The 25,402-nt window shown below is 33.6% G+C and overlaps 1 protein-coding gene across 2 annotated transcripts in view; it reads right to left on the bottom strand.

Moving 5' to 3' along the window:
• Nucleotides 1–12,460: 12,460 nt before the first annotated feature.
• The window catches only part of LOC119083338 (GTP-binding protein Rhes-like), a 42,661-nt gene continuing 29,719 nt past the window's right edge, over nt 12,461–25,402 (bottom strand). Inside the window, exons 3-6 of one of the 2 annotated variants that reach the window (XR_005088844.1) lie at nt 22,569–22,762; nt 14,363–14,546; nt 13,382–14,301; nt 12,461–13,019 (exon numbers count right to left, since the gene is read on the bottom strand). Coding sequence is in view for 1 of the 2 variants with exons in the window: in XM_037193033.1 (XP_037048928.1) it covers nt 13,878–14,301; nt 14,363–14,546; nt 22,569–22,762 (802 nt within the window). In the remaining variant the exon portion in view is untranslated. Of the gene's footprint in view, nt 14,302–14,362; nt 14,547–22,568; nt 22,763–25,402 lie in introns of both variants that reach the window. The other variant, XM_037193033.1, reaches the window with a different exon arrangement.

Genomic DNA, 25,402 nt, shown 5'->3' with positions numbered 1-25,402 from the left:
ATTTAAGAACTTCGCATTTTACTGTGGAAGTTTCAAGATCATCAAATCTTATCTTTCCACTTTGACTAAAATAGGCATTTGGAAAGGTGTAATGTCGGTGTCAAATAAAAACTGCCAACAATAAAGGTTTGTACTTTTTTTTTCATACATCAAAATGGGAACAATACAAATGCAATTTAAAATTTACGTGTTTTTTTTGTTCATCAGTTTTAATGAGATCATTACACATAGAAACCATGATGGGTCACAGAGAATGGAAAATCTAATGCATTGAAGGGAAACAGTACAAACACATTAAATATGTAAATAAGTTACAGTAGATTCTACTTAAGACCCATTTACAGTTCTTCGAAATGAACGTATTTGTACTTCAATTTCAATTAAAAATCTCACTAACAATAAATCACAATGCTATTCGATCCAAATTGAAGAAAATGAATTGAGACAGAAATAATAATAATAATGTCCTTTCTTTGTTTTATTTTATTTTTGTCTTTCCGAGAACTGTAACTAAATTGTTCGACGACAAAAAAAATAATAAAAATAGAAAATAAAAATTCGACGGTAATTTAATAGGGATTGGGATATAGTCCTATTGATATATTGATCGAGTCGAATGGTTCCAGACAAAAAATTAATTTGATTGATTAAATCATTAATTTACCAAAAAATAAATGGTTTTTACCGGAAACAGAACATATCGACAAAAGATGGTAAATTATCGACATAAAAATTTTGATAAAAGGTGAGGTGTTTCTGTATATTTCGTTTCCCTAAATTTGATCATCGATTGATGACTATCGATCATTTTGATTTAGAGTCGATAGTGACATTGATTACGGAAACTGTGACGGTGCACTAGTGACTAATTTTTACAGAATTTACTAAGTTTTTCCAAAATTTCGCTAAATTTTTCCAATAAAAGGTTCTGACTTGTTCCTTTTGAATCCTTTTTGATAAGTTCTTTCCACAAAAAAACGGACGAATATTGATCCTGAGAAATTATCGTAATTTATAAGGAATACCAAATAACAATAGAAAAGTTACCATAGATTACCTCAGATCGTGCAAGGATTCGACAGTTTTTAGTACATAGCGACATTAACCTGTCACATACGGCTATTCATCTGTTATCGACAACGACGACGATCGATGGATCGATGGAAGTAATAGACCAGATAATAATATGATCATATGCTTGAGGTCAGAAACACTGTTTTTCGGAGTACCGAACATTAATTTTGTCGTAATGTGAGCTATGCGTGAAGTCATTAATATTTACCCAGAGTTCATAAGCCTACATTAATATGTCGATAAGTTGATCGTTTCTGCCAATACAATAATAGTATATCAGCGAATATTGCCAGCGTTATACACTCGTGTATATTATACAAAACACGAGTGCAACGACAACATTATTCCCCGATATCATAATATACTATTAATTTATTGGTTGTAGATTGTTAGATCTGCTCCATTCTTTTTTTTAACTAATTCATTAAAAATCAAATATTCATTTGTAGGAGAAAAATATAGATTTTACAACGTAATGAATTTCACGCGACTAGGAGGTTACAACATCATAAATTTTGTGAGGCACTTAAATTTTATGTGGTTTTGCTAGTACGAAGGTACTATTACGTGCTTCTGGTCGGTAAATGCAGTTTCTTGAGTACACTTTTCGCAGAAGCACGTAAAGCACTGTACGTCCCTTCGGGTCGGGCCATAACTTCCCCACTCGTCAAAACAAAAATTTGGAACCTCGGACGTAATTTAATTAATGAATAGTTTCATCGAATTTGTGAAAAAGACTGTTTCCTCTTTACACGTCTTGTATTCGATCACATTTATTGCTGATTGAATTGATCTTGTTGCACATTGGATTCGGCAAGTCCATGAATTTGTTTTTTATGTGTCGGGGCCGAAAACGGGGGTTGTGCAGAAATTTTCTCGTGTTCTCGGCCCCTTACAGGAAAAGTTGTATACGCACGCATCTGTTGTGGAAGGTATATTTTAGGCAATTTCGCTAGTTGTAGCCCGAACGAAGTGAGTACGTAAATAACTATTGCTGCTTTGATAATTTTGCAAGCAAATTATATTCTCAGATATTGTATTGTTTACAATAAAACACAATACCGCCCACGGACCGAAGTTTATATTCCTTGTATACTCCCACAAACTTCTCTCAAGATATTAATGAAATCTCAAGAGTAGAATGTTATTCGCATAAGAATGTATGAATAGAATAGATATTCCAATTAATTTTGAAAAACCTTGATTTATCAGCCCTGGACTTGGTTGACCATAGAAATTGCAAGTCCAAGCTCTTTCCTTTTATCTTGAAGCTATCAAAGTTGAGTCTTTCACACTTCATTTTCAAAATTCCTCAGAGAACGCGAAACAGAGCATAAATTGAAATAATTATAATCACAGGTCTAGGAGTTAAAATCAAGGCAATGAAAAGATATAGGCCGATGCTATTCGGCACCGGTGTCAAATAGCATGCACTGTGTTGTGTGGCTATTTGACACCGGATGCGAATAGCCAATCAACACAGTGCATGCTATTTGACACCGGTGTCGAATAGCCAGACAACACAGTGCGTGCTATTTGCATCCGGTGTCGATTAGCCACACAACACAGTAGATGCTAATTGACACTAGTGTCGATTAGCCAGACAACACAGCTGATGCTATTCGACACCCACCTTTGGGAGCCAGAAATAAATTTCGCGCGCGCGAAATTTATTTCTGGCTCCCAAAGGTGGGTGTCGAATAGCATCAGCTGTGTTGTCTGGCTAATCTAGACTATATATTTTGTTTTCTAAAAAAATCACAGGTTAACTAGAAACGAAAACTTTATTTGTTTAATAAGTGCTTTTCCCTAGCTGTAGATAAAGTATTTGAGTTTTTTTAACACTTCGCAAAGTTCATCAAACCACCATTTTTGATTTCTCTCACTTTTTCAGATGCATATCTTCGCATTGCATTTTTGAAATTGTGATAAAAAGATATCTAAATCACATTGGCGTCAAATTTTAACATTTCTAGCGTAACTTTATAGGAGAGACCTAATCATTAAGAACAGATACAGTATAGCTTCTAATTTTAACAGACTTTACTCATTAAATTATTTTTAATATAAGATCAGAAACACAAGCATATGGGATCCTAGTTTTAGACCACATACTTTTAAGGAATAAAAATTTAAACCTGACAAGAATTTATGTGATTTTGGGTCATGAACGATCAAGAAGGCTGCATTATAATACACATTGCAATGTGATGTAACGCGTTGAATGAAATCGAGTAGTCAATGCTTAGTATATACGCTTCAACAATACGTTCGGTATAATTGTGTGACTCTATACAAGGCTGTATACTTTGGGGAGGTCACGCAGACCGCCATTTTATTAGATATGCGGGAACACACCTTTTCCATACAAACAAATTCACCAAAATTAAATTTGTAAGGCGTAGTGACTTTTTTGTATAAAACGTGGTGTGTAACCCGCGTATCTGCATCTGCGTGACCTCCCCAAAGTATACAGCCTTGACTCTATAGCCGTTTATAAAAATTTAGCCTTCGTTGAAGGTAATAGATTCTTTAGCGTGCGAAAAAAAGTTCATATTGCACTGTGTCCGGGAATACAGTGAAATAAGTACCTTCAAAACGACATTAAATGGATGCATGGAAAGGTGATGATTATGGACCGGAATTGCGAAAAAAAATTTAAATTCTTAGAATTCGTTATTTTGTTGGAACTGTAAGACTGATATGCATTGAAAATAATAAATGTTGGGAATTACGGGTTGAGCCTGGCATTGAAGATGTTTTGGTATGTTTCATTATTTCACTGATGATTTGGATCTGGTTGTGAATTTATAATTTCGGAAATCGTAAACCGTATTGGAATGAAATTAAATTTGAAAAGAAAAATTTGGTTCACGGGTGGGGACCGAACCCACAACCTTCAACTTGCCGGGCTGATGCTCTATCCATTGGGCCACCGTGGACATCTTCTTTTCAACTCTAATTTTGAACCGTTCTTTCAAATGCTACGTCACAGCTCATATCGTGTGTTGCACACAAGCTGATCAATTGTCGAACTTTTCTACAACACACACATACTCAACATGTAACGCTGTCGCTTTCCGTACATACGAACATTTACTGTCTCCCGGCAAGTTGAAGGTTGTGGGTTCGGTCCCCACCCGTGAACCAAATTTTTCTTTTCAAATTTAATTTCATTCCAATACGGTTTACGATTTCTGATAATTATTGTACCAGTTCTAGTTACTTTAACTAACCATTAGTCAAAATTATAATTTCGCTATATTTCGATCCAGGTTTAGAACAATCATCAGACGGGGAACCAATATGATTTCGCTATTTCTTGAGTGCAAAAATGTTTTATTCTTTGATTTTTAATTTTCAGTTTTCTCTATACACTGAGAATATTTTTTACAATTGTCGGAAACTCCAATTAGAAATTCAGAATGTAATTATTTGAAAAGAGAACAACAACAACGGATCTCCAACGTTCAGAGCACCAACAATTTTTAGCTAATATGTCAATTTATCATCGTTACTAATATCGACCCCTCTTGACCTTCTTACACGAAATACCAACATTGCGGAAACCACAACCTATTGACATCAATATTTGAATTTCACATTTAATAGTAATTTTAACCATTGCGTATATTTAAAACCAAACAAATGAGTGCGTCTGGTGTCAATTAGCATGTACTGTGTTGTTGGGCTATTCGACACCGGTGTCAAATAGCATACACTGTGTTGTGTGGCTATTCGACACCGGTGTCAAATAGCATGCCCTGTGTTGTATGGCTATTCGACACCGGTGTCAAATAGCATGCACTGTGTTGTGTGGCTATTCGACACTGGTGTCGAATAGTCACTCCGAAAGATATATGGCATAACTTGAAACTAATAATAATGAGTTCCTAACGAAAGATAGTTTATTACCAGCCGCATTTACATTTTTATGTTCATATGCAACTTTCAAGCGTTTCCGTCATAAATTCTCCTTTTAATTATTCGCTCGTTGCCAATTACAGTGATTTATGCAGTATGATGTTCTTCCGATGCCCAGAAAATGCAATTTACAATGAATCTTTGTGAAAAATAATATTTAAAAAAAAAATTGCAAAAAAATGCTGCCTACCGCAAAGAAAATTAAAAAGATTTTTCCATCCGAAACAATATATATTTCGGTTTATTTTTATTTTCCAGTTAGACACTCATGAATCATGAGCATGAATAAAAATATTTCACACTCGAAATAAGCGCACATGAAAATTCTAAAAACTATTTACATTTTGAGAAAATATATCCTCATCTCATCCCTTAATGTGCTAAGCTACAACGTTTTTTTTACATACCCATAACAGTTCTGCACTCTCCAAATACTCTTATATGATAACGGTTTCTGCATTCACTTCTTTTTATTTTTGGAAAATTTCTACGCTGTCTGTGCTTTATGATACAACAAGAGGATTTCATTTCACAGAATGGTGGTTTAGGTTTTGGGTAATAATAGATCAGAAAGATGCTCTAAATTGTACTGGAGTTTATATGGAAAGTAGAGAATATGAATAAGACGATGCGCTGCTAAATTATAGATATATCCCATGGGAGCATTTTCCGCGTTCAACATCGGCGAACAAGGAATGATACTAAATGCAGACGTATGTATGTGTGCGATGCGACGCGATCCCAACAATTATATTCAAGTTTGAGGGATGTTGTAGGTGTCGCTCCGTGGGTAAGTACGTTATATCAAATTGAAGGTGTAATGCAGACACGAAGATGAGTTACAAAGTAGAAATATGCTTTATATTGTGTGTCTTTTGTCGTTGGTTTTAAAACGAGAAGAGTTCATATGCTCTTGAGTGGATCGGATGGAATGTATGCTTATATACTTGTCATTCACTACAGCAAGCATGTTTTGAATTTCATTTTCTAAAGTATATCTTGTCTGGGTTGTTCAATTGTTCAAAATTTAATTGGTTTGTTGGTAGCTTTAACCTGTATGAGATTTATAATTCGATCTCATGTGTTGGGTTATAAAACTTTAAACTTTCAGACTACGTGAATTTCATGCTCTACTCATTAAATGAGTGAAGTTACTTACAACAAAAGATTTTATATGCACGCAAAATTAAAGTTTAATGAAAAGGAGGTGACGATTTTTCGAAAGAAGATAATTACATTATAAGCCAATTACGTACTAGGATGCATTATCACAAAGATATGACAAAAGAAATGTGAATTTTGCAAGGAAAATGCAATTTCTCGTTCAAAAATTAATTTTAAATTAAAATTGTGCTAGAGAATCGTGTCTTGTGAAATAAACTTCTTCAACAGTAATTCAAATTATGTGCAACAAAAAGCTCGCAACAATTGAGTGGACATTTGAATTGAAGAAATCTCATTTACCACACCCAGATATCACTTTACAATATTGTAGTTTTACTCAAGCACGTGAGACGAAATGAGATTTCATTCACCATGTCGAAACTTTGCCTCACGTTTACCTTGTTAATGGAACAAATGATGGAAAGAGATAGGCATTGGAAAACGCGGAGGGTGGTTTCAACCATTCTAAAAATTGAAGTATAAGTACTATTCCAATCATTTGTCCCATTGATATAAGGATGGTACGTTCATACCCGCAAAAATTGTTATGCTTACGGCATATCGTGGTCTATTATTATGGTGGACTTATTGTTTCTTGTGTAATAGTATGTAACATCTACATGAAGTATTTAACGGGACATTTACGTACATCAGAGCTTTCCCTAGTAGCTTTATGGCTGTAACGCCCCACTTATCAAATACACAACTTGTAACCTCGGAAGTAATATACTATTCCCTCACTAGTGAAACCCTTTTCCTTCGTTCGTAAAGTAATATATATTATGCACCTATTGCCAAGATTGATATTTTGACGTGCAGGACATTATTGCCCTAGCCGAAGGCGTGGGCCATAATGCCTACACGTCAAAATAACAGTCTGGCAATAGGTGCATATCATATTTTATCTGTCGAGAACAGATATATCGAGATAAACAAAAACTCCCTAGAGGAATAAGCTCGAGATTATCGTTCTAGACAGATAAAACGTTATACTTTACACGTGAAATAATTTGATATCTCGTATCCAGATGAGTAAAAGTATCCGAGGGCTTCACGCAAGAGTTTGTTGGTGCAAACGTAAAGCAACGTTCATTTCCTGATTAGTGTTGAAATATTGCAACTTGCTTATTTCCTACGTCGTTTAGGAAAAACGTTGCTCCTAACTTATGGTAAAAGGCTTTTTTAGCGAATTCGCCTCCAGCTCGAGCTGGAAACATCTCATTCGCTAAAAACGTTTAACATGCGTTAGGAAATAGTTATTTATACAACCAAGTGATCAATGCTTTTGCCGTAGGCCGAGTGTGACAATACACATCGTGTGCCTAAAACAGCATTTATCATTTATCATATTACGTCTTTCGCAATAAAGGCAACAGCAAGCCCTACTTTTCGTTACTTGTTTCGAAAATAACTATTTCCTACTTATGTAATGTTCATTCCTGGTTATGGATCGCATTACTTGCACACCGACACACTCTCGTACGTATAGTAATAAAATGTTTCCTAACTAACGTCATTTAGGAAAAACGTTGTTCTAAAAGATCTACTATATCTACTATATAACAAGTGAAACTTTTCATCTTATTACATATTGAGGGCTTCGAAAGTTGTGTACATAACTCAGTATAAAAAATAACAAGGTACGTCGGCTTCTCCTCGAATCATCCAAAATTCTCTCGTAAACTCGACCTTTCAACGTTATCCACTTTTCCAATAATTGTTACTGCAATTATAATTTTCTTCTTTACGTTCATCACTTAGTACCAATTATAATAGAGTGTCGTTATAATTGCCGTGGGCACAACTTTTCTTTGAGTGAACGAATTTTCTGTTAAGAGTTACATACATAAACATTGTGGGCGAAACATCGGAAATCCTTGCTAGTCATCGCTAAAACAATTGAAAAACGAAAATAATAATTTCGATAACAGTTACCTCTAAAGCTTTTCTACTACAAAAACCACTTGTAACTTACTACCATACCAAATTTCTCATAATTTGATTCAGTTCAATCGTATTCTGAAAGCATCGGCACGGCACACAACCAAAAATACCAAATTTTCATTTTATTCGCTTTAAGCTGCCTATTCAGCAATAAAAATAATGGAGATGCCTTCTTTGCTGTAAATAAAGTATGTTACGCGTATAATGCGTATTTTAAGAGGGTGCATATAAAATCCATTTGTCTTACATTATATAACGTCAATTAATCAACCATAATTCCTCTCTGTCCAGAAGCCTGAAGCAAACGAAATAGTATTCTTTGGATATTCATGAACTTTCGAAATACTTTTTAGTTCACTTTTCCTCAGGCTCGTATTGGCAATTTTCACATATTGTGCACAAAGCCAGCCACTTTAGAACCATACTTAATAAAGGAATGTCAATTTCTGGAGAAAGGCCTTCGGTTAATAGAATGAGGTATTGACAAAGTGTTGTATTGCTTTGACTTGACCAAAATTGTTGAAAAAATTTCTTTTATTCAACGAATGAGGTAGTGTATAGAGAGACTCTATAGCAATAGCTTCTTAGTTTAAAAAAAATGTTTTACATATTATGGCTGTCGGACCTTGGACAACTAACTACCAGGCTGGTAGTACCAGCTGGAATCACCGAAAGAAAGGTAACTTTGGGCTTAGCTATGGACTGATTTTGCTTGATGTTAGCATTTTTATTAGAGTTTGTTGCTAGTTGAATAATTGTTTTTATTCTGATCATTTCCTGTATAAATAACATCGTAAACTCATCTCGCAATACTTAGCAATATTCGTGCGACTCTCTGTTTTTTTTTGTCCCATCATACGTTTGATGTTTTAGTATGGCTCCCTTCATACTCGGAGTTACTGCTTACTGTAGAGTGTAGAGTGAAATAACTGGCCTAATATATTGTAGATTGTAGACTCAAGCCCCACGTGAAATCCTTTGGAAGCTTGTTTAGAAGGTTTTTACATCCATCTCCAATGGAGATTTTACATTCAATATACGAACCGCCACTCAATGTACCAACAAATAAAAGACAATTTAGCAGATAACTTTGTATAATTTATTAAATTTTTAAATAAAGCTAATAAAGCTAATGAACTACAACTTGTTTCTGTAAGGTTTATATTTTGTTCAGCTTTAATAGATTTTATCTTAAATTGCTGCTTGAAATAACATTATAATTAACTGTAATAGCTAAAACTCAATCAATCAACAATTAAATTTGCTTTGTAGTAACTGTTACTCTAATGCAAAAAATGTTTTACTTAACTTTCTTCAGAAGCCACATGCCATAACTTCCAATAAATGTAACACACTATGCAAGAAATTGTATTCTTGAAACGATTTATTGCGTTGATATGAATAAAATACTAAAATTGTTTATGTAAACTAGTAAAAAAGTTGAGAAAAGTTTTTGGATTCGTCAATGTTTACAGAACTTACTGCTAATCGCGTTGTGACTTCTTTATTACTTTAATTGATTTGGACGTATTCAAGTAGCGACTCAATATGCAAAATTATCTTTACCAATTTAGCAACGACTAGCTATGTCTGTTATCATTGCACTAATCATAATGTCACCCATGACCATGATATGACGGAAAACGAAAGAACTGACTAAGAAAGCAGAATCGAACTGGTAGCTATCATACTAAAAACATGAGAATTTCATTTAACTATAGTGGTTTGAAACTACAGAATCACATAAGTTCTGGTAAGGCAGAACTGAATGTTATTCTCGATAACTTTTTGCAGTTTAATTTTCATCGCTGCTAAAGTAGATATGGATGAAAATTCAGATATGTAAACATTCACTCGGATTCGGATACCAAAACTCTCGATCCGACAAAGCTATAATTTCCAACCAAACTGATACTGAATGGATGAGATCTTATGTTAAAGTTGATTTAACAAAGTGAAGTTGTAGATGTTTAAGTAAATTGTACTTTGATTCCAAAAAATTGTATCCATAGGAATTTAAGTAAATAAATTGTGTGAAAAAGTTTCTGGTAAAGTGTTCAACAATTTCACTTTATTAAGCATGCTGAAGACGGATGATTCGATTCAAATCTATACAACAAACCATAGAACTACCGAAATGATATATTTACGTACGTATTGACATCTCTTGCAGTAAAACTTTCAATTTCTTTTTTGCAAGAAGATTTGCATTATCCCACAAACTTTTCAATTGATTAATTTATGGTAAATGACTAACTGATATTTTATCGATATTTTTGACTAGATTGGTCATGTATGTTGAGTTTATTTTAAAAGTAGTTTTTCTTTGGCTTATAGAACTTTATGGTAAATTAGTTTAACTTTTCTTCTTCCTCTTCTTTAGATTAGTGGTATTCCCGACACGAGTTTAATTTTTTATACTCGAGTATAAAGTATAAATATTTGACAGATTAATTGATTGATTGGTAATTTGACAATAACTACCACCAAAGTATCTTGATTTTATTTATGAAATCAGTAAAACTGATTTCTCTGCTAAAGACTGTGAGCTGGAACAAATTCTTCACCAAAATGTAGCGCAATTGAATGACAACTAAAAACATTGAACGTCGAACACGTGCAATGACATGAGAGCACAGTTTCGATTGTCAATAACTATTAACAAAAACGAATAACTTTTTCCAGTCACTGCCTCTAGTTTCAGAGACATCAGCTCTACAGATTTCATCAAAAAAATCAACAAGATCCTACAATTGCTAAAAGTTTCTCATATGCAGAATGAGCACCAGCTGAATATCACCAGCTGGTGTACAAACAAAAACATTTTGTATTGTATACAATTCAAAGACAACCTACACACAGTGCATTTCTACGTTAACGTCATCTACGCGCACATAACACGTATGAATGAAGTAAACACATTGTTAAGAATGTGTTTTGATTGCTTATCATACAATAAGTGTGTGTTAGTAGATCCAGCTGGTGATCATTCTGCATATGAAAAATATTTACAGGCTGTACCATAGTTTGGTGGCAAATGTTACCAAATTACTGAGCCGTTCAACGATATGCCAGTTCTGTCAAAATTTTATACTCGAGTATAAAAAATTAAACTCGGGTCGGGATTACCCCTATTAATAGTACAATATCTAAGTTGTCACAAGTTTAGAGTATAAAATAGAGTTGATAAATACGATTGTTTTTTTATAAAAATGTTTACATATTTTTCTTTTATACCTTAAAAGTTAAGAAACGAAAATATTGTTAGCAAAACGAAAACTTTCAATTAAATCTATCGGAAAAATGGTGTATCAAATGTTATAATTGTATATAAATATGGATTTCAAAATTGATAAAATATTTGATAGGAGAAAATACAATTCTTTTGTGTGATATCAGGAAAGTATTTATAGGATTAGAAAATATTTTTTTTTAGTATTCTTTCAAAAAATGACATGAAATTTGGTTTTTATAGAATCGAAATACGAGACATTCACTTAGATTTCATTTAGATAACTAACTACTCGTTTCATGTTAATTGTACCGAACGACGACGTTGAAATAAATTCGATATTCCACATTCTCGCAACTAAAATAAAAATGGTTTTTTAGCGGTGCCAAGTCGAGGGCTGTTCAACATTACATTTTTTTGAAATTTCAAATTGGAAATATTGAATATATACTATTAGCGAAATTAGTAGGTGTAGAATCCAGCGTATCCCAACAATGTCTTCACCGGTAAGAAATTTCTCAACTCAACTATCAATTCAGAGCCGTACCAATTTACCGCTTGTGGTTTTTGTCCACCAAATATTTTAATGTTTCACACTCGCAAGTTGCAACTCAATTTAGTAGTGGAAAACAAATGAAAACAAAAGCGCAATTGAGTTGAAACATTGACTCGAAGCTAATATTTGCAGATTAGAGGGAAGTACACACCTGGAATGTATAAGCCTCTAAGTTTAGTTAGTCAATCTTGAAAGTTCTTTTACTGTAAAAAACGAGTGTGGTTCTTTACCAACCGATTCATTTCTTCCACTACCGATACATGCCCTAACAAATGAGGTAAAAGATTTGTTATGATAGACTAGAGGTGATATCCTAGCGCAGACTAGAAACAATAATATTCTGAAGAATTTATAAGAGTTTGAGAAATGTTGCAAAATTCGTTCATATTTCTTAAAAGTATTTAAAAGTAGGAACGATACGGTTCACAATAGTTTCATGTTCGTAAAACCTCGACGTTATGGGTTTATTTAAGGTTTTTTTCAGAACGAATGAAACGAACAAAACGAGTGAAAAAGTAAAAACTTATCTTGGTTTCGGTCCCTTTAGGTCATGTTACTATACTTTGCTGTATTTACAATATAATGTGAAATCGGGTGTAAAATCGATTTAGGCAATGTCTTGGCCAAAAAATAAACGACAAAGGTTGGTGATTCAACAAACAGAATGGAATTGTTTTCACTCTGGATCTTAGAAATTTTATTTGATTTTTCGAGTTTCGAGGAAAACCGCCAACAGCATTTTTGTGAGCTCGGTTTTTATTTCGGTTTTGTGATACTCGACTTTCAGCGCGACAAACGGAGATCGATGTGCAAATTCCATAATTTAGCTTGAAAAATTAGGAAAATCCATTTTTTTGTGCCATCATTTTGAATTAATCCAATAAATTTCAGTGTTACTTTCCGTGCAAATTCTAGAGTGGAAATATCTTTTTTTAAGGGCAGTCCCTAAATTCGGTTTTAAGGAAGTGTTACTTTTCTGAGAGAACAACATTGAAATGCCTACCTTATCGAGATAGAACAACTATTTTTCTAAACAAAAAGAAGTTCAATCACTTTGGTAACTGCGACATCGTGTATTTATAAGTAGAACGGGATAGTGCTGAACCAGTGCTGGTTGTTACGAGACTACGAGACATGCATGGTCAGTAGAGATGTGCGGGCCGCCCGAAAATGTCGGGCCGCCCGGGTTTTTATCAGGCCCGACCGGGCCTGGGCCGGGCGGGCTTCAAATCTGTCGGGCCGAGCTTAGACCGGACCTAAAAAATCAAATTTTTGGCCCGATTTTCAAAGTTTCGCGCACTTTTTTATATGAAATTTGCTTTCGGACCGCCCGAAAATGTCGGCCCGTCCGAGTTTTTATCCGGCCCGATCGGGCTTGGGCTGGACGGGCTATAAATACGTCGGGCCAGTTCGGGCCGGGTTTTAAAAATGAATTTCGGACCGGGCTTCGGGCCGGACGGGCTTCAAAAAAACATCGGCCCGCACACCTCTAATGGTCAGTAATAAATAAAAGGACAAACACATTTGTGTGTAGATATTGCTTTGTGTCTATTTGTACACATATTTCTTTGTTAAGTTATCTTGAAAATAAACTATTGTGTCGGATGTCCGGACAATCTGGTCATTTATTTTCACTATTCGCGATCAAATTTAAATTTTATTTTTACAATTTTATTTTTTATCTTTCTTCTTTATAAAAAACCTATGTTTTATACTCAAAATTATAGTCATGGTTGGTGTCTTAAAATTTAATTAGAATATCAAAAACATTTTGTTTAACAATCTGAAATCGATCTATAATTTCCAATAAGTTTTCAATTCAAATTTAAACTTAACAATTTTCTTATGACCTACTGTATAGTAAAACGCACACACAAAAAACCTTATGATTAAAAATTTTTCTCTTTTTTGTTTTGTTAGTTTTCCTTCTTTGTCAACTTTTATGCTGGATGCAAAAAACACCAAATACAAAACTTATTTTTTTTATTGTATTACGCAACCGCTTGAATTTCTCGATATTCTACCGAAGCCACCAGATGCGGCCCCTTCACCGTCACCCAACGAACATGTTTTCGTACGCATTATCATTAGGTCGGTGCGAATACTCGGTCGCCGAACATTCGGTGCAACAACGCCGCAAGCGTCACTCAGACGCCGTTTGATGGATAGCGTGTATTTCTTCGATTTATCCGATGGAACATGGGGCGGTAGTGTACATGGTGAACCGAATGCTGTGCTAACTCGTTTGTGATGATTCGGCGCCATTTCGGGTGGAAGATTTGCAGCATTGAACAATTCGTAGAATAAATCATCGACCCGTTGCAATTTTTTGGCAGAACAATCAACGAACACACATGCCGAGTCCTGGGTGGCACAGTATGAAATAGCTTCCTCGCGTTGTACCGTTCTAAAAGTTGTTATGAGCATGCATTAAAATAATGAAACGGATATTGAACGATGGCGCTTACTTCATTTCTTTATCACATTTGTTTCCCGCAATTACCATTGGCACTTTGGGCAAATTTTTCTTTGAGCGTCCAGATGAACCAGATATGGCACTTAATTTTGTTTCTAATATTTGTTCCCTTAACCGTATTACTTCTTCAAATGATTCTCTGGAGTCCATACTAAAGCATAGCACGAAAAGATCGCCTAAAATGAAGAAAACAATAGGTTAAAAGTTAAATTATTTGAAAGTACACCTCTACCCTCAGCGCATAAAAATTTAGTGAAAAAGAGATGCAAGATTTTGACGTCCTTCTTACACAATATTTCCAGAAAAAAATCATTTCAAGTGCTACCTAACAACCACAGGTATATGGTATAGTATAGTAAAGTTAAGTAGCATAACTAACATAAAAGAAAAACTTCAAATGTATCAGCCAACAGATGAACGTGACTGTGATTTGTGAATCTGAGCATTTTAACGTCCATTGTGATAAACGAAGCGTGTTGCATGCTAGCAAAACCTCGTTTCCACAAAAATTTGCTATTTATCGATGTTACAAGTTGATTTTCGCAAAACATTTTTGTTTGAAAATGTTACTCTCAAAGGCCATCGAATTACACACAACCTGAGCAAAGAAACAAGAACAACAATTGACGGAAGGCAATGTTATTATTGCTACAACATACATCCTCGCTGAGGGTGAAAAGCAAACTAATTTAACCATGTTTTGACTTCTAATCCAATATATTCAATAAACTACCACTAAGTAGCACCACACACCTCGTGTCGATGTTATTGTAAACGCTTGACTTCACTTTGTTTCGGTATATAAAAGGTACACACGAAAGCATTTTGTTCATGCGGTTGTTAAATGAACCAAATATTTAGGTAGAAAGAAATTGGTTCAACCTAAAGGGTTCATTTATTCATCGAGTTGCCGATGTGAATGCATGAGGAGCTCGAAATTAATCTAATAAATTCTTGGCCGAGAGAAAAAAAAGGAAAATCAATTTAGGACGAGCTTGAAAAAAGTTTTGGATAGATTATTCAAAAAAGAAGCACACAAGACGAATAACACACAAGAAAAAACAAATAATAAGGTGAAAAATATCTATCTCCCGTGCCTGATGTTATGGGTAACATCCTTCACATCAGCATTTTACACGGAGAAATAAATGAGAAGGAAAACTTCGCATTTTAAAGCACGTGCGTGGTACAGGAAACAGGGAGGAATATGGTAATGGTTACGGTAGGTGAAGCTTAGACAGTAAATTTTTTGTTGACAATATACGGTAAGATATCATTTGTTTGAAACGCTAATAGCTGTTAAATGGAAGTGTGAAGTCACATTATATTACTAAACGGCACGGTAATGGGGTGCAGTTCAGTGTTAAATCACATTCGATAATACAATTAGCTACACTGATGGCTCATTTTCACATGGAATATAATAATTACTAGGTAACAATTCAGAACTTTGGAATGTTCACTGAGGGTGGGTCTGGTTGTAATTAAGCACTATCATTCTTTCCACGTTCCCCTTGGCATTGTGCTTTTGATCGGGATCGATTCCAAAGAAACATTATCTTGGTTGGTCCCACTCACTACTGGATTCCACTGAAGTCGATTAAACATTTAAAAATTAGTTTAAAAAATAATGTTATCAGTGTCCATCACGTACAGAATAGTTGAATATCAAAGATAGGCAGAAATGCAAAAGATTTTACATGTTACATGCGTTGAAAACCGTACTTTTCATGTTTTAAGCACTTCTTTCGAAACCCTCAGCATGTAAAATCCATTACATAACTTGGGTTAAAAATGAAACGTCCCATTATTTATTTCATTTTTAGTTTAAAGCGGCAAAAGTGAAAGAATAATTGAGACCAACAACAAAGGTGTGTTTCATAATTAGAAAAATATCCAATATATTATGTTCGTCAGTCAGTAAATATGTGCGTAATAATGAATCATAGTTGCAGCCTTAGTTTTCAAATAATCATTGGAATCCGTAAAAATGTCGAAGTGTTTTTACCGATGGGTCACCAACTTCAAAATAATTCCATATTAATCCTAAATTAATAATCCCTAGAAGTCCGAGATCACTCGATTTTTACATTGGATGAGTTAGGACCGAGGCTTATTTTTGGGGATCATAATTTTGAAAATTTCAAACAAGTATGGTAATAATCGAACGTTATTAGTTTTGGGTTGAGCGTTAAAAATAATTCCATTTACCAATATTTCCATCTAATTGGTACCAATTTGATGATAATAACGGTAGCGAGAATTAAAATATTTGTAAAATGAAAAATTCCAATGATCGTCGATCAAAAAATATTGGTCGAATATAATTTCCCTTTCAAATAATTGTGAAAACAATCTGAAACCCATTTAGGAAATTTTCGGGACTTTTTCAGAATTATTCAGAATTTTCAGAATTATGATACACAAAGGAAGCCCTGGTTAGGACCGTTATATTTCGTTAGTTACAATTTTTTGCTCCGTTTATTCGACTTGAAGGAAATAGAACTAAGGAAAAATGAGCTTACAGTTTACTTGACTGTTTATGGCAATACAATCAATTTGAAGATGTCTGTACGTTCTGCTGTTGTAGGTAGTTGATAAAAATATGCCGAACATACAGTCAATAGATATAATAACCATACCAAACGAAAACGAGCCGCAGCACATACACGTCCAATAACATCTTCAAAATTCCATTTATTTGTACCCAAATTGTATAAATCTACTCTATATCACCATTGTGATAAGGGCACCTGATGCCAATTGGAACCCGCAATATGGTAATAATGTTGAATGACATAAAAATGAAAAATTGAATGAATTATTCAGGAGCAAAGGATGTTCATGAATTTTTCAGAGTTATGGTGAATTATTTTTGCATTAATTTATCATCACTATACTTGATTGTTCATCATTTTTTTGTTTTTGTTTTGTGGGTGGATGTTTGTTTGACTATGTGAATTTGATATGACAAATGAGTTTATTTTCGGATGGCTTGAGTTTATAGGAAATTTGGAGGGTTTTGCGGTGAAAATTCATAGATTTTGTCGGTGATATTATATTGACAGCTTTTGCATGTGAATTCCCTACAAATTTCCAATTTGATTTTCACATTAAAAATTGTTTGGTAAATTGAAGAAATATCCTGTTCCATCAAAACGGAGTGATGTGAATTTTCTAATTTCCTGTTAAATTAAAACGGAAACTTGCAAATGAATGCCAAACCGTAATGAGGAATCTTCCATCCCAGTTTGAATTATCAACATATTTTGCGTTGATGTTGTCGTATAAACGTATCACCTTCAACGTATTAGAACCTAGAACTTACTCACACATATAAAGATTCCACTTTGTATATTTAACTGGTATAATGATACACCATTAACTTACTGTACATGCTTAAGTAGCGACTTGGGAATTGAAAAATAAACCTCATGGCTACATACACGCTACTCTTACACATTCCCGTAAGACTACAACGGTATATTCCTTTTCGTATTAATGATAATCTTGCCGCAGCAGCTGTAAAGAGCGATAAATAATAAATGTAGGAAAAAGGACATTGAGTAAAATGTAGTGCCACTGTTGTAGGTAGAAGATACAAATGTTTCCATGCATGGAAACATTTTTCCGAATGTGTTTAGGATTTATTAACAGCATTGCAATAAGTCAAGGCAAACGATTTATAAATCTTACGAGATTTTCTTATTCATTTAAACATACGAGTAAATTGATTAGAAGTGGTTTGCGAAGTATTATACGATTGTGACTGGCAGACTAATGGCCTTAAAAGAAATTGTTAAAATGGTAAATTAAGTTGATCTTCCGATGGAACAAATACACAGTGGAACTAATCCGAAGATATAATCTCTTTTGGGGAACTATCTATTTATTAGTGGGCTTAAGCAATCAAAGCAATCAAAGGCGATACATTAAAATGGAAACGTATTTAGTCTCGGATACACAAGTTACAAAAAACAAGAGGTGACTTTACATTCAGATTCAGATTTTGTAAAACCAACGCACTTCAAGCAAAAGTGCTATTAATGACAGCTGCCAAATAGAGTACTTTTTGACGTGCGTTGGTAGAACACGTTGGGAAACAGGTAAGATCTGTCAAAAGTTAATTTCTTAAGTTCTGTGACATTTTAAAGTATATTTTTTCATAATTTGCAAGGACTTAGGACTAACCTTTGCATTTGTACTGTTATCGACATCGACGAACAAAATGATAAACAAGTTCTGATTTCTCACAAATTTCTTGAAAATTGTTAGATTGAAGGAGTTGATGCAGATCCTACAATCATACATTCTACAGATTTAATCATGATATCGCGATGCGTTTCTAAACAAAATTACCAATAATTGATTTTAATTTTAATTTTTAAATTCTTGTCTTTAGATAAATTCAGATCGAATCAATCGCAAAACATTTTAAATTCTATTCTATTCCACTGTCGATGACAGCTAACACATTATATCATCCATTTATTCAGTTATTAAATGAGATAACACGTACTGCCAAGATATTTTAACATTAATATAAACAAATCAACCCATAACTCATATTAACATTCAATTTAATTGAATACTCATAAAGGCAGCACTATATCAAATTCCAGTAGATTTCATTGTATGTATATCAATCATAATCCGCAAATCACTTTATCACATTATTTATGAACTCATATAGTATTACCTTTTACCATAACAACAACAACTGGCTTCTTTTTGAAGAACCAAATATCTCATTATCTACCAAAGGCCAACCCGCAATCTCTATGCTAGCTTTCAATATAATATGCTTAACCATCCCACACATTCATAAGCCTAATTCATTATTTAATTAAGGAGTATAGTGATATACATATTCGGGCTTGTTGATTATTCAAATTTTACTACTACTGCTACTACCTATCGCATTATTTCCGCACATTTAAATAAATACATCTGAAAGATATGCGCATTAAATAGTGCCATTTAACTAAACAAAGGATTATGTTATATTATACATAGCGTCAACCACCCATCAAAATGTACACGTTGAGCTTATATTCAGTTTCAATACAAATTTCATTTCCATTTTCGGAATATGAATTTCCTTTCTATAACAAATTGAAATTGAACCGATAGAATCATTTTTTACTTTTCTGTAATTCGGTTGCGAAAAGTGAACGTTTCGTGTGTCGTTTTAGTGTACGTTATGCAACGTGAGACCACACAATATGTAATAACACACCGTAACCAGTACTGAAGTAATGCAAAATTTAATGAGATGTAAATGTTTGAATGATTATTTATCAAAACGTACTAGTGCTGCAAAGAATTGTGAAATGTAGCTCAGTATTTCAGTAAATAAAGATTTTTCTCTTTTCATAACCAAATTACAAAAATGTGCGTCGGTACGTCATAAAGTTCGGCTTGTATGTGCAATCTGGCATCCAGTAAGAAAAACAACTAATTAAATTGGTTTAACCTTTCAGAAATGTTTCGCAACAAAATCATTTCATCTATTACTTCATTTGTTGTAAATGGTCTATCTCTCTATCTCAATACTTTCATCGTACATATCCCTATATAAGAGATCACTAGGCAATGCTAATAGTTTATTACTGCCATCAACTTCAATTTTTTCAATTTCATTTATTTTCAAATAATTTCTTAAATTAGGTGCACCATGTAGCTCCATTATATGTTACAATTCTAAGAAACTACAACAAATGATAGCAGATGACTAGCCGTTTCTCTAACCAGCGCATTGTTGAATTGAATTTCTATAGCAAACTAAATGTACCAGAACTAATTTTGAGAAAGCCGATGAGAAAGCTTTCTCTCAAAATTATACAATCTGACATTTGAGAAAGGAAACACAGATCTTGAATTGTTGATAGATCTTTTACAGACGTCAAGAACATCGTTAATATAATTATCGAATCTGTTACTTCATTCGATCTGCATGAAAAATGTTTAGGATTTTCCTCTTGGTATTGTTGTTATTATAGACCAACCAACAATATATTGGAATATTGGAAAATGAAGTTTTTGGAAGCATAACAAATAAAAGTATATTTATACTTGTCGGGCTCTTATTGACTCAAACAATAGAATAAATACTGATTTTCAATCAGTTTCTCTACACGATATATGACATGTTACATAAAACCATATTGTGTTATAATCACAGCCATGAACCAACTTATTGTTTATATTGGAACATATAACATATTGTCAATAAAGGCTCAGAAAATAATCATTGTCGTATATTCTGTAATATGTGTCAAGCTGTAATGATTACTTACCAACAAAATTAGGTCAGTTCATCGAAAACATTTGATTATTCAATTATTTTCACCCACCACAATACATTGCAAGTTCCATATCTACACTCTAATATTGTAGAACTATCGCAATTATTTCCCAATTGAACAACCTTAGCGCCTCGATAGTAGGTATATTATAAAATAACCTCAACGTCAATGTCCTCAACGTGCTAGTAGTTAGTGTTACATATTAACAAAAGAAATGTGTTCGGTACCTCACGTCGATTTAAACAGATTTATTAAATTAGCTTAAAAATTTACCAATGTGCCTGCACCGTTCGAACCGAATGGTTTATCTAGAGAAGACGTATAGATTAATGATTAGACTGGTTCGTAGTTCAACAAAAACCAAGAAGGAAAGTTAAAAAATATGCGTTATTGATAAGCAAAAGAACTACCATTTGTTTCCAAGAAACCATTGCATTTTTCATCGACATGGGATTTAGGATCACCATAAAAAGTAACGAATTATGTTCCAAATCTTTCTTAAACCAGAGATTCAATATAAACATACAAAGAGGGAGCGCCGCAACAGTCATGGAAGGGTAACTTCATGTGACAAAATGAATATTTGATTTGCTGGGATAATAACATTTTTAAATTTAAATTTTTGATGACACTTAAACTTTTAGTAGTAGTTTTCCCATACATTTTATCATTTTTTTGTGTGGTGCACGTACACCGGAACTTTTAAAAACTTATTGATTCAAAAAGACGAATAAGAGACAGTTTCGCTTTATTTTTGTAAAGACGAATTGGTAAACATTGCAATAAAAATAAAGCAGTTGGGAGACGTAATAAACGAGGCAGAATAGTGTAGTCTATAAAGTAGTGCTTTATCGAACCAATATTTTTATTTAGTTCCTTTATACTGCTTTAGATGAAACGGGAGACGTTTCTGTTGAAGCATTATTCAAAACTTTAACACTTTGTGAATTATCTCTTCCACACTGATTGTTCCACTTAAAAGTGGTATAAAAACTTTGAGCAATTATAGTAATGCAGTAGTTTTGTCGAAATCAGTCATCATTTTAATGGTCTCTTTGATGAAAATTGTTAAAACTTTTTGAATATAAAATAGTCGTCGTTGGTGAATTTGACAGATTAGTTCCGAAGGATGATCGTTTCGTTCTTTTATCTGTCTTTTTCCATTTTTATGGGAGTTGTCACACACGTGAGTATTTTTAGAAGGTTGTTTTCTATTTGTGATTCAGTACTCGGAAGAGTACTCCCAGTAGGTTAGCCAAAAAATCCTTGCCGACGACAATCTCATGTTTATATTATAAGTTTTGTTCGTACCAGACTTGCATCACAGTACACTATTGTGATAAGGACGTGGAATTAGCATAAAACGAGGACGACCTGTTGATTTCATAAATTTTTATATTTATAAACCAACGTTGCGGTCGACACATTTCCTAGAAACTCATCTGCATATTTCATTTTACCAAATTGCAACCGTAGCCCATGACATTAAATATAGTGCACGTCCATACTACAATCGGGAATATTCATTTTCTACTGAAGCGAACAGAATGCTATTTACTTTCACAAATACAATGGTGTTTCCATTTCATTGGCTCGGAATAAAATTCAAATCTTCAATAAAAAGGATTTTGCATGTATTCCCAATTGTTATTAACAATATGGAATGAGAGAAAACCTAATAAATTCGGATTGAATGTTTGCAACATTCTAGTATAATATAATCGAAATCATCCACATTGTGGATTCCACAATGCTACCCCCTTTACATGCCATACATCCTGTACATAATGTATCTCCTGTTTCAAGAACGAATCCACAGAAAAACGAAACAAACAATTCAATTTCATTCGCAACCAATCCATTCCCTTTGAATTGTTTAACATCACCTACCAGTTAAAAATGATAGCCTCCGCATTGCCGGAAATGGATGATTTCCACTAGTGTCTAGAATATCCAACTGATGCACCTCGCCTCTAATGCGATACAATTTCCGGTGAAAATCTTCAATGGTAGGAGTGTACGAATCTTCAAATTTACCACCCAAGAAACGGGACACCAATGATGTTTTACCAACACGAGCCGAACTGTAAGAAAATATTTAAGAATCAATAAGTGTGATTTGATTAGATTTTTTTAAATAACAACAACAAGCATATTTATACGTCTAACCTCGTGTCTACCGTCTACCCCTTCCCATATATTTACAGCCAGGCACATAAGGGCTTATTTATCGTATATTTCTTTAATATTAAGACGGTAGGTAATGAATACGATAATAGGAAAAATAACGGAGAATTCAAGTTTGGTAAATTGTCTGTGAGTGAATGTAATAAATTCCGATCGCGATAGGATAATAATGAGGGTTGAAAATGATATTAGTATGGTACACACGTACACATTTCGTCAGTATAAGAAAGTGGGACAAAGTTTTTGGGTTCAATAAAGACATGATATTTGTATTCAATTGGGCGAATATGATATCAACATTGTTGGTATATCTTTTGAACATATTTTACAAATTTTTACGAGATGACTTTTTGATCGCATAACATTACACACAAACACACAATGTAGCAACGTTTTTCTGGAGCTAAACAACTCTTTTGTTGTTGGGGATAATCTCATGAACTGAAATCGTAGGTAAATGAATAAAACTTGAAAAGGGTCACAATGTGGCACTTGCCATTTAGATATGAAAAATTGTTTGTGTCATATTCAAGTGAATGATGATGATTATTTTTGCGATTTATGTTATTCTTAGTTCGTTTCTTCAGTTCTTACGCCATCAAGTCAAGGTACTTAAGCACATCTTGCAAAAACTAACTCGAGCCCCAAAAAGTATTGTGTTGACAGTGCCGTAACCTTCACAAGGACATTTGCGATAAAGGGCGAAAAATCTTCTATTTGGAAGCTCCAAATTTTTTTCGAAATGGCTGTACATGTGCACACATAGTGCGATAAGTCTTTATTTCACTATTCGCATTTTTAAACTTTAGACTTAGACTGAAAAGCTCTTCATATAATTAATGAAGCTAGTATTAAGTTAAATCATTAAAATGTAACCTTTCACGTCATAATCGCAGTAAGTGCCATGAACCTTTATTTCGCTATTCGCATTTGCGATTTGATTAGTCTTTTTTCACTTTTCGCACTATGTGCGAATATTACGTGCTTGAGGAAAATACGTTTAACATAAAGTCTACAATAAAAAGATCAACATTTTGATACCAAGGGCGCCAATTAAATTTTCTGCACCATACCACAATCGAATCATATTTTTTACTAAAAAAAATCGCAATATTTTACAGTCTTATCGTACTCATCAATCACAAATACCCAATAAATCCGATTGTGTCAATGTATTAAACGTAACATCAACGATAATGCAAAGACAGTGATTTCAACTAATATAAATCCAATGGAAATCTTTTTTTTTTTAATAAAAAAAATAAATTGACATCATTCATTGTTCAGATTCTATTAAAATTTCATGACAACCCCTAAGCTCTTTTCTAATAAAGAAGATGAGGAATCAATTTCCAATAAAGTGTACCAGCAAACTAAGAAAGTATGAAAACGTTAATCAAAAGAATCGGATCAATAACGCTTCATTGTATGTATTTTGTCTGTGAAGCATTACTAAACACTCTTTTGCCCAATCTTCCATGCAAATTATTATTTATAGACCATTGCCACCAATATAGATCGTGATAAGACAGACTTTGGTAAAAGATATTAATGGTATAATTTACAATACGAAAGCATGACATCAGAAAAAGTGGTTTCTCGTAAAATGTTTGATATAATACATACGGAGTGGTGGTAGAAGAATTTATACTTCGTTCTGAGGCGGTGTGATATGAGGAACGGTTTTGGGCGCTTTATATTATGTAACGTTGATAGCAGTATAAAAGACTGAGAAACTTAATTAATTTATGTCACCAAAATTAATTATGTCACCTAAATTTTTATGGCTGATAATAATGGCGAATCATTAATAAAACAGATTTTATCTAAGTCGGATCTTTGTTTTAATTAAACGGTTAGCTACATTGTTGGACTGGCTACACTTCATCGGTACAATGTAAAATACAAATTGGTTATGTCATGTGAATGTACTGAATGTAGTATGACAATTATTAATGGTTTGTATTGTTGGCATCGATGTATTTCTATTCTTCGGATTTTTTATTTTTCTGCAACAAAATTGAACTTATTTTTAACAATTCATATTACGGGTCATTCAATTAATCCTCATGCTCTGTGGAGCACCTTTTAACAGTAAATTAATGCACACAATTTTACATAACATTAGAGAAACAGAGCAGGTAAAAGTTTATCATTTTTAAATAAACCAGACCCTGGATGGGATTAAACACTTGAAACTTGAATTAACTGTGAGACACATGCGACAGTATACATAAAAATTCTAAATTAAATGTCGACTAAAAAAAGCTTTCATTTTACATGTTATAATAGGAAGCGACATACGCATTCAAGAGAGACGAAAATACGACATAAAATGCGAAGCTTTTAAGCCATGTAAAATTTATGGAACAAATTAAAAGCCCTCGTTGCCGTCAAGTTATACAGTTTAAGACATAGTAAAACAAAACATGTTATGCGCTAAAGATGTTACAGCGACAGCTTTGAAGTGTCCATCTACGTTTAAATATAATACGGGGATCGGCATAAGTTCCATGCGTAAAAGACTGAAAAGCGCA

The sequence above is a fragment of the Bradysia coprophila genome, unplaced genomic scaffold (genome assembly GCF_014529535.1).
Source record: "Bradysia coprophila strain Holo2 unplaced genomic scaffold, BU_Bcop_v1 contig_588, whole genome shotgun sequence".
Taxonomy (NCBI): Eukaryota; Metazoa; Arthropoda; class Insecta; order Diptera; family Sciaridae; genus Bradysia; species Bradysia coprophila.
This window is presented reverse-complemented; position numbering and strand designations above follow the sequence as displayed.